Source organism: Cyprinodon variegatus, unplaced genomic scaffold (assembly GCF_000732505.1).
Source record: "Cyprinodon variegatus isolate N-32 unplaced genomic scaffold, C_variegatus-1.0 Scaffold160, whole genome shotgun sequence".
Classification (NCBI taxonomy): Eukaryota; Metazoa; Chordata; class Actinopteri; order Cyprinodontiformes; family Cyprinodontidae; genus Cyprinodon; species Cyprinodon variegatus.
Window position 1 is genome coordinate 1108579 of NW_015150613.1, and position 11099 is coordinate 1119677.

At 41.1% G+C, this 11099-nt stretch overlaps 1 protein-coding gene across 2 annotated transcripts in view; it reads left to right on the top strand.

The window, feature by feature from the left end:
• LOC107086738 (sodium/potassium-transporting ATPase subunit alpha-3) overlaps nt 1-10777 on the top strand; it is a 39674-nt gene extending 28897 nt beyond the window's left edge. For both annotated transcript variants that reach the window (XM_015377868.1, XM_015377869.1), the window contains exons 14-24: nt 2748-2923; nt 3495-3631; nt 3751-3901; nt 3979-4147; nt 4310-4464; nt 5316-5439; nt 6706-6851; nt 7063-7193; nt 8978-9079; nt 9270-9361; nt 9522-10777. In XM_015377868.1, coding sequence (XP_015233354.1) covers nt 2748-2923; nt 3495-3631; nt 3751-3901; nt 3979-4147; nt 4310-4464; nt 5316-5439; nt 6706-6851; nt 7063-7193; nt 8978-9079; nt 9270-9361; nt 9522-9550 — 1412 coding nt within the window. In that variant the 3' untranslated portion in view covers nt 9551-10777. The remainder of the gene's footprint in view (nt 1-2747; nt 2924-3494; nt 3632-3750; nt 3902-3978; nt 4148-4309; nt 4465-5315; nt 5440-6705; nt 6852-7062; nt 7194-8977; nt 9080-9269; nt 9362-9521) is intronic.
• Nucleotides 10778-11099: the final 322 nt, after the last annotated feature.

The following is an 11099-nucleotide window of genomic DNA, read 5'->3' on the forward strand; positions in this document are numbered from 1 at the left end:
CCATACCCACACAATTCTCCACAACTACTGATTTTTTTCTGCTACACCCGGCTGCTACACCCCGCTTCTTCTTCTTGTTTACTACTGGTGGTTGGCTTTGGTCGCAGTACCGCCACCTTCTGCTCTGGAGTGTACACGCTTCGCCTATGAGAAAAAGGAGCAGCGCATGAACCGAACGCAACACACGCAAATCGAACAGAGACAGTCGAACTGAACAGTTCGGACGGTTTTCATAAACCGTTCCATCCCTACTACAGCTGCAACCAGCCCTTCTAAAAACCCAACAAATGCTGAAATAGCCTAATAATAAAATGAGTTTGACAATTGTGATCCAAGTTTTTACCCCGTCATTGATTTTGCAAAATGTTTCTCTGCTATGTTGTGGACTTTGCAGCTATCCTGCAAACCAAGCATGACAGTGGAAAAGGACAGGAAGAGTTTTAACTTAACAGGAGGAAAACCTCCAGCAGATCCAGGCTCAGTATGAACGGCCATCTGTCAATGAGCGCTGACTGAGCAAACACACTCAGGGAACAGGCACTGATCCATGAGTCTAGAACAGGGGTCCACAACCTGGGCTCTTTGGACCCTGTATGATGGCTCTTAATAGAGGCTAAAAATGATAGAAATAACTAACCAATATACTTTAACAATAAACACCAGTCTTAGGAGCTTTAGTGGTTTTTATAAAGAATATTTGAACTGAATTTTCACAACAAAACAGCCTAAAAATAATCTGATATCTGTTTTTTAGAGCCATTTTTCTTTTAATTTGCTTGGAGATGACATGTTTTATCATTATTTTAAAAGCTAAACCATTAATTTTTGCTGTTTCAGATGGCAACAGATACCCTACAACCGATATTTAATAAAAATAATATGTTGCCTTTTAAAGAGTTATGTTATATTTTGCTGCTCTAAATGACTTTTACCTAATCGGACTAGGGGAAAAATGGCTCTTTGGATATGACATGCACGCTGCCTCATCCTAATTAAAATATCAGCAGTTAGGATTTTATTCAGTGAGGTCATACATTATTTAAAGAAACATGCCAACGATGACACCCAGTGGTCCCTTCCTTGAGGATTAAAACAGCAGATGGTAAACAAGCGGGATAAAGAGCATTAATCTCTGAAAAGTTCAGTAAAAGGTTTGGTGATTAACTTTGGCTTAACAGAAGGGCAACGGTTACCTGTGAGCCTTGAACCGTAATGTAACTCCTGTTCAATTCTATTGCAAAGTATATTTTACTTTAGTTATATTTTACATTTGCATGTTTCCAAGCAATACAAGGCCTTGTGTATATAAAGACTCAAACTCACTGCTGATCCAGACATTTGAATTGAGAAAGCTTCCTGGGGAGAGGTGGCGAAACATCTTCAAACCTTTGAAACCAAGTCCAGTGGATTTTTTTTAAGTTTTCAGAATGACTATGACCTGGATGACTGCGAATCTTCATCAGCAAACATTTGCATAGTTACTTTCATTGTGCAGTAACTACCTAAGTTAGTTTTTGCAAATGTAACTGTAACTAGTTACTTTTTTTAAAGTAATGTATCCAACACTGGAAATCCCAACCACTAGTGGCAGCCTAGTGGTGAGAGGATTGTGCTTGAATCCAGGGGTACGGAGTTCAAGCCACAAATTCCCACAGACTGCTGCTCTGGGTTCCTGAGCAAAGACCCTTAACCCCACACTGCTTTTGGTGTCACACAATGGCAGCTCACTGCTTCCCAAGACGATGGTTTAAATGCAGGTAGTTTATTTTGTTGCGACGTACTTGTGGCAGTGTAATAACAAAACAAAAAAATCAGCAGCAGTGATGTCATTAGTAAACTAGATTGCTGGAAATGGGGATACGTGATGAGTAAACAATGGATAGAGATTGGGGCTGAGGACCTGTGTTCAGGAGGAGGGTGGATGATGTGCTTTACTGACACGGGACAGGAGGAAACCCACATGTACAGTTAACTGTCTCAGTCCAGATGGTTTAGCTTATTAGGCAGGCAGACGACTGAAAACTAGAAGGTTTGTCTAAAAGCCCAGAATTACGATAGAGTTTCATTTAGCATATTTGTTACAACTTCTCTCTATTTGTGAACAACTTGGTTTTATACAAGCATCTGGGGGGCCTTGGTTGCCATTGCCACCCCAACCTGGTGATTTGTTGTTCCTATTGAAACATAGTTTATGACCTCCAGAACAAGCAGTTCACCTCTAAAATAGTGATTCTCTAAGACTGAATGTTTTAACTTGATTTTTCAGTTGTTCATATATTAACAATAAACTAAAAACAAAATGACAGTTATCCTTTAAATAATCACAGAAAGATACTATAGTTAAATGGGACATGAACAGAATTACGCTCTTTTCTGAATTCCTAGGTTTTGTTTTTTATGTTGAAGGGGAAAATGTCTCTTAGACTTAGACGACTTTTATTGTCATTTTGTAAACAGAAAACGTCTTTGCAGTCATCAAGCAGTCTTCTATGAAATAAACAATAAAGAACCAGTTCTCAACAAGTAAATGTGTGCATTATGCACAACCATAACCAGTTTTTACAACATGCAATTAATAAATATTTGTGTATATTTATTAGTCTGTCTCCAATGATTTATTTGGTAAATTTGGCTGTTTTGCTCGTTCATTTTCATGTAGGTACAGTGTCATTAGTTTGGACTGACCCTAAACAGGTTTGGCATCTATCAACCCCCCGTTTTAGCTCAACCCCCCGTCTTTCTTCCAGGTTTCTGCCACCTGTTTATGCCAGAGGACAAGTACCCCAAAGGTTTTGCCTTTGATACAGATGATGTCAACTTCCAGACTGAAAACCTGTGCTTTGTGGGCCTCATGTCCATGATCGATCCTCCTCGCGCAGCCGTGCCTGACGCTGTGGGAAAATGCCGCTCAGCTGGCATCAAGGTGGGAACTTTTTCATCCTGACATCAAAATTAGAGTCTGACACGTCTACGTTAGACTACATACATCCCTGATATTAGGTACTGATTTTTATTTTTTTAATGGGGGGGAGAACTATCATTCTCTGGAACAATAATGCTTTTTATTTTTATTAACACAATGATGACAACTGTTGCACAAGTCTCAATTTAAACAAAAAAAAAATCTCAATGTTAGCAGATGGAGGGAGGGGCAATGCATGCACCTTACCTGATCCTAAGGCTGCACAAATAGATACGTGAAAACAGGCATCGGCTGATACCGATACAAGAAAACAGCTGATGTATTGTTCTATTTCTAATTTGAAACAATTTCCAGTCACATTCTGTTTATCTTTATTCATAAAAGCCCTTAATGCTGCAACAGAAGACCAAAGTGCTTAGAAAAGAAGAAGAATTTAAGCACAATTATCTAGGATTATCTATGGATTCAAACATTTTCTTGCATTTCTCTGTCACTGTTGTCCTTCATAAACATTTCTCTACCTGGTGTTGCTGTGTTTCTGTATTCTCACCTAACGTTGCTTCCTCTGTAGGTCATTATGGTGACAGGTGACCATCCAATCACAGCCAAGGCCATTGCTAAGGGTGTCGGCATCATTTCAGAGGGAAATGAAACTGTGGAAGACATCGCTGCTCGTCTGAACATCCCTGTGAGCCAAGTTAACCCCAGGTAAGGTGGGAAGCAAACATTAATCCATGTACCATTGTTTTAATGAAGAAAACTGAATGTGGATTCATGATAAAGATTGAAGCAAACTGTTCATATAAATTCTGTTTTTTGTTCTACAGGGATGCTAAGGCCTGCGTCATCCACGGCACAGATCTTAAAGATCTGAGTCAGGACCAAATCGATGACATTTTGAGGAACCACACAGAGATCGTCTTTGCTAGAACCTCCCCACAGCAGAAACTCATCATTGTAGAAGGCTGCCAGCGACAGGTTCGTAAAGGCAGCAGCCATTACGGTCAATTACAGATGTCCTTCATTTTGGCTCTAATGTAAAACTTTGCCTCCAGGGAGCCATAGTGGCTGTAACGGGGGATGGCGTGAACGATTCTCCTGCCCTGAAGAAGGCCGACATCGGCGTTGCTATGGGGATTTCAGGCTCTGACGTTTCCAAGCAAGCAGCGGACATGATTCTGCTGGACGACAACTTTGCCTCCATTGTCACTGGAGTGGAAGAAGGTTAGTGATTCAAAAACAAGGAATGAGTGAGAGATTGGAGCAAGAAAAAAAACAAAAAAAAACACCTGGTTAGGAACTGAGAAAGGGCCTAAAACTGCATCAGTACTGTGGAAATCCATCTTTGCAGAGCTGAAATAAAGACCGTCCATGTTTTGCTTTAAGGACGCCTGATTTTTGACAACCTGAAGAAGTCCATCGCCTACACTCTGACCAGCAACATCCCAGAGATCACGCCATTCCTGTTCTTCATCCTGGTTAACATCCCACTGCCCCTGGGTACCATCACCATCCTCTGCATTGACCTGGGAACCGACATGGTGAGAACGAAACATCAGTCAGGACACTGAAGCTTTGATCACATCCAGGCTTTAGAAATATCCCTGTTCAATCCATTGTTTTCAATTTATACAGGAGTCTCCAGGTTCCGCATTTATAAACACTGATGACAGATGGAAAAGGCAACACATCTGTTTGCAGTGGGAATCAAAATATTTGAGCTGTGAACATTCAAACAGTATTAATCACGTTCTCTTTATAACAGAGGAGCACTGAGTAGATCTGCAAACTGAATAATGTATTTATGTGTAAATGTGTCTGAACTAAAGAATGATAACTTCAAATGAACACAAGGTGGCAGTGTGGGAACATTATTTAAAGGAGCCTTTGTTAAAAGTTTTTTTTTTTTTTTTTTTCGTTTTTATTCTCCTTAAGAATAACGGAAATTAATGAACAATAAGCAATTGTTTCTGGTGTTAACAAATTTAAAGTTAAACTGTTTTATTTTATATCGGGTTCAGAACAAAATATAACAAATCTTAGCTGCTTTGTTCTACATATGTTTTTTTTAATAAAGACTAACATTCATGGGTTTATCTTACAAATCAAAAAGCCAACACTATCACAATTTAAAAAAACAGATCAACCTAACAGCTGTGGATTTGGACTGTGGGAGGAAGCTGGAGTAACTGGAGAGAACCCATACAGCATGGGGAGAACATGCAGAAAGACCAGACTGCACCGCTGTTCATCCTGATATTCTAACTTTATAACCAGCACCTGTATTCATTTTCAAAACATGTGATTTCTGTCTGTGAACTCTTTAAATACTGATTCTGTTAGAAATGCAGCTTCCTGATCAAACAAACCTAATCTGCCGGTTCTGTTTCAGGTTCCTGCCATCTCTCTCGCCTATGAAGCAGCAGAAAGTGACATCATGAAGCGCCAGCCAAGGAACCCACTGAGGGACAAACTGGTCAATGAGAGACTCATCAGTATCGCCTATGGACAGATCGGTGGGTTCAGTTACTCTTCACACCATAAGTAATTTGATCAGAGTTTAAGAAGCTACACAAGGAGTTGGACATAAAGTCCCATAATCTCATTTAGTTTATAAAACATACTAAACAAGTGGAAATAAATCAATTATTCACGTTGGTGAATGTTCCCCTAGTTTTATTGATGTAGCGTTCTAACTATGATCATCAGATAAATAAGGCTATCAGAGATTCTCTCCTGAAAACATTCTGCAGCAGCACCTCATCTCTGCAGCTTTTCACATGTAAACTTCTCAGGTGAGCAATGCTGCACATTAATTCCCATTCATCCATTTCCCGTCACGCTTATCCCAAGCAGGGTTGCAAGGGGTGCTGGTGCGTATCTCCAGCTGTCTACAGGCGAGAGGCGGGGTCCACCCTGGACAGTTCGCCAATCCATCGCACATCAACAGAGACAAACAGGATAAACAACCATTCACGCACACACTCACACTTAAGGAGAATTTAGAGAAGCCAATTAACCTAACAGTCATGTTAGGTCTCCGGAGTACCCGGAGAGGACCCACTCATGCTCAGGAAGAACATGCAAGCTCCCTGAAGAAAGACCCCGGGTGGGGAAACGAACCCATTGCAAAGCAACAGTGCTACCCACTGCGCCACTTAGCAACCTAGCATTTATTCCCTTTAATGTATTTATTAAGTACCGATTTACAACACCTCATCGTAAGGCTTTTTACAAGCTGTTTACTCCTTGATAAACATCATTCTTAGAACAGTGCTAACATCAGCCCACCTTGCTATCTGCCCTTCCCTCTAAAGTGGTGATTCCAACATTCAGGGACTCGTCAAGAACTGTTGCTGCTTGTGTCCCTTTTACCTGTTGTGTAAGAGACCGGATGGTGTTGGTAAACAAACCATGGCTGGCTGCTAATGTTGCTAAAACTGCATAACACAAGTCAGATTCCCCTCAGAAGAGGGGTAATAGAGGGCTCCATATTAGCTCTATATAACTTCTTTCTTTTGATGTAACAGAAAAATGAATCCGTCTCAAAAATCTGCACATCTGGTCAGCCTGATAGGAGGAGCCTCTAACTGGAGGAACATCAGAATCAAACACTTTCATCATATGAACAATTTTCTACACATTTTAGAGAAATAAAACATGTAATATTTACTTTCATTTGATCTGATTGTTGCTTTAGTTAAAATGGCCTCTTCAACCTGTTTTTCCACAAATTTGTTACAAGCCTCTGCTAACCAGTGCGCTACCCTCTTTTCTTACAGGCATGATCCAAGCTCTCGGAGGCTTCTTTGCTTATTTCGTCATCATGGCTGAAAACGGTTTCCTGCCATCTCTGCTGGTTGGTATCCGACTGAACTGGGACGATCGCTCCAACAACGACCTTGAGGACAGCTATGGACAGCAATGGGTAGGAACTGCAGCTGCCACATCCCTGTTAGCCTGATGAGCTTCTGTTTGTTCTCATGAGGCCTGTATTCTAAACCATTTGATTAAAATATCTATGCTAACACTTCCTGTCCTTGTTTGGATAGATTTTAACCATGTGGAAAAACTTTGTGATGATGGTATAAAAAAGAGCATCGGCATCATCACTAACTATATTGTGTTTTCCTGCACAGACCTATGAGCAGCGTAAGATAGTAGAGTTCACGTGCCACACAGCTTTCTTTGTCAGCATCGTGGTGGTGCAGTGGGCCGACGTCATTATCTGCAAGACTAGACGCAACTCTGTGTTCCAGCAGGGAATGAAGTGAGTCAGAAATCCTCTTTAGATACAATAACCTGTCTTTTATTTTTTTATATTTGATACCCAGTGCAATAGCTATATATATAAATACCGATGTTAATACCCTGTGCAATAACCATGTATAATAATGCTGCTAAATAAGAGACTTCAGCTGTCATATATACAATACAGACCAAAAGCTTGGACACACCTTCTCATTCAGAGTTTTCTTTATTTTCATGACCATGAAAATTGAAGATTCACACCGAAGGCATCAAAACTATGAATTAATACTTGTGGAATTATATACTTAACAAAAGTATAGTAAGTAGTAGTAAAAGTAGTGTTGCGCTGAAGCAATTTTTTGGCCCTGATATCTGATACCTGGCTCTGCAGTGTCGGCCGATACCGATACCATCTGTTTAAAATTGATGTGTGTGTATATATGAAGAACTACATACTACTTGGATGTAAAATAATTGCCATCATGTCTTTGTCAAGCTGCTGCCTACCTTTGTGAAGCAGGAAAAAGACTAATACAAAGTGGATCTAGTAGAACTTTTTATTGCCTACCTGGAATGGGTGACAATAGTTGAATAAACTTTTGGCTCTCAAAATGGTATCGGCCCTATTTGTTGATACTCGCTGATACCGATACCACCATTTTAGTGCTGGATCGGGGCCGTGTCCGATACTGGTATCTGTATCGGTGCAACACTAAAAAAGTGTTTAACAACTGAAAATATGTCTTTATATTCTAGGCTCTTCAAAGAAGCCACTTTTTGCTTTGATTATTGCTTCGCAAACTCTTGGCATTCTCTTGAGAGCCTCCAGAGGTCGTCACCTGAAATGGTTTTCCAACAGTCTTGAAGGAGTTCCCAGAGATGCTTAGACCTTGTTGGAACTTTTGCCTTCACTCTGTGGTCCAGCTCACTCCAAACCATCTCGATTGGGTTCAGGTCCGGTGATTGTGAAGCCCAGGTCATTTGGCGCAGCACCCTATCACTCTCCTTGGTCAATAGTCCTTACACAGCCTGGAGGAGTGTTTGGGGTCATTGTCCTGTTGAAAAATAAATCATGGTCCAACTAAATGCAAACTGGATGGAATAGCATGCCGTTGCAAGGTGTTGTGGTAGCCATGCTGGTTCAGTATGCCTTCAATTTTGAATAAATCCCCAACAGTGTCACCAACAAAGCACCCCTACACCATCACACCTCCTCCTCCATGCTTCACAGTGGGAACCAGGCATGTAGAATCCATCCGTTCACCTCTTCTTAGTCGCACAAAGACACAATGGTTGGAACCAAAGATCTCAGATTTGGACTCATCAGACCAAAGCACAGATTTCCACTGGTCTAATGTCCATTCATTGTGTGCCGATGTAACGAGTAAGTTTCTCCACTGAGAGATCAATAAAGCCAATCAATAAATGTTTTTACGTCCAAGCTTTTATTCACCTTCACTGTACCTTTAGATGATGGTAGTTTGACTGGAAAACTTTTAACAGATTAATGGTGAATTATTGAACTAGATATGTTATTTTAAAGGTTTTGTTTTTTCTAAATATGCAATGAGGATAGACAGATTTATATAAACTGCAGTTCCTCACTGCAGTCACAAGGTGGCACCAAAAAACAAGATGTGCTAACACACGGTTTCTCTAACCTGAATCAAACAAACAGTTGAATGTTTGTTTTTTTTTAATCGAACTTTGGGTTCTTTCATCTGTTATTTTGGATGTCCTTGCTAGTGCTGAGTCTTAGATTCTTGTTTCCTGAGTCCTTCCTGCATTTTTCTCTCTTTCCAGGAACAAGATTCTAATATTTGGCCTGTTTGAGGAAACTGCTCTGGCTGCTTTCCTGTCCTACTGCCCAGGGATGGACGTGGCGTTACGGATGTACCCACTAAAGTAAGAAGCTTCAACATGCTCAGTCTCTGATCCTAGTGATACTGTCCTACTTTGTTTGTGGTTTTAGCAGATCATTGAAATGCTAGTATAGATAATTCAGTAGTAAAACCTTTTATTCAGCAGTATCTGTTCTTTGTTCCTCCTTTTGGAAGCCTGATCTGCTCTCACTCCTAATCACGTTCTCCCTCAGGCCCAGCTGGTGGTTCTGTGCGTTCCCGTACAGTTTCCTCATCTTTGTTTACGATGAGATCCGAAAACTCATCCTTCGCCGAAACCCTGGAGGTAAGCTCCCACTCAAACACACGCAGTGTGAGCCGCAGCCTTTGAATGACCAGAAGAAACTCATGAAGCTGGATTTCTAAGTAAAGCCATTCAGACTGAATTCAGGTAGTAACTGTTTGCTCCTTCTTCTTCTCTTCCTTTTTCCTTTCTGTCTTTGCAGGCTGGGTGGAAAAAGAGACTTACTATTAAATCAAAGCATCATTTTCTGACTCCATCCTTCCCTGAATCATCCCTCCCTCCTTCCCCCTCTTTCCTCCTTCAGATCATCTGTCTCTCATTTTGTTCTGTCCCAAAAAAAACAAGAAAATGTTTACTCTGCTCATCTCCTCTCCATTCCTTAATCTTCATTTCTACACTAACTAAAGCCACAACTGCCAAGGCAACTAGAGGACCAACATCAGAAGGGGTGAGGATGGGGGAGGAGCGGCCTTGTACAAGCTCCCCCATCCTCTCTGCCCCTTTTGCCCATTTTTCTATCTAAAGTCTGTCCAGCTCTTACCTGCCAGAAACACTGCCGATGTTATTCCTCCACCGCTGGCTGCTGCCGCTCAGCGCTAGCGCGCTCCAATTTCACCGCCGTCAGGAGCGCCACAAACATCCGATTCCAAGAGCAAACCGGACTGTTCTCCAGAAACCACGGTGCTTCCCGTCTTGGCATCCGGAGCGAGCGGATGTTGCTTTTTTATTTCCCGGATCCAGTTCCGTAATCACTGCCGTTCCTCCCTCCTTCTCTTCACTCAGTGCCAGAACTCCGCAGCCGTCCTCCTCTTCCTCATCCTCTGTAAAACAACCAGTCCCACCAGTAATCTAAGCGCTCGTTCCCACCCCCAGTAGGATGGAATTAAAGGTGCAACTTATTCCCTCCCTGCCCCCTCCCGTCCCTGTTTTTTTTCTGTTTAATGTTTTCTAATAGACGACTGCATATTTTTTAAATTTTTTGCTTTGTTTCTTCTTTTTTTTTTTAAGTTAGTGGGTCTGAGAGCTGCTTGTTTTCATTCAGACATGACAAAGCACACCTTCCCTCCTGCACCCCTATCAACCCCCCCTCCTCCCCCTGCCTGTCGATCTGTCCCAGTTGTCTGTCTGTGAACACCGTGGAATCCCTCCACCCTCCTGTAACTCCTGTTCAGATTTCACTGCTGTTCTGCAACCTGCCTCCTCTCCCTCACCTGAGCTCCGTCCCTCTTTAAAAGAATAAAGTTAGCCATCTCTCTGTGTTCTAGAAAAAGAGATTTCTCTCCAGTTTCATTCTTTAGACCTGTGAAAACACTTGGAATAAGGCCTTGTACCTTAGCTCCTGAAACAGCAGCAGACATAAAAATAAGGAAGAAAAATGAAATAAAAAAGAAGGATCTCTCTTTTTCAGCTTGGTCTCCAGTTTGTTTTTGTGTGGAGTTATGTCAGAAAATGGAAATAAATTCTGTGACCAACTCTTATGTGTAGCAAGTGTCAAGTTGTTCTTTTCCTTAGCTTCATCAAATCATTCAAAAGAATGAAAGAACTTGATTCTGTTTGAAGAATGAAAGCAATGAGAAAAAAAAGAAAGATGCATTTTCCTAAAAGAAGAAAAAACATCAAACGAGTTAAGGCGTATGATAGTTAAGCTGATATTTAAGCTAATTACTTGTGTTAAAATCTTTTTATTCCTCAGGAATAAATCTTCATCTCACTTCATGCAGAACTTTCCGTTCCTAAACTACAGTTTGTTTGTTGTTTTTCTAAATCTTAAAGACAATCA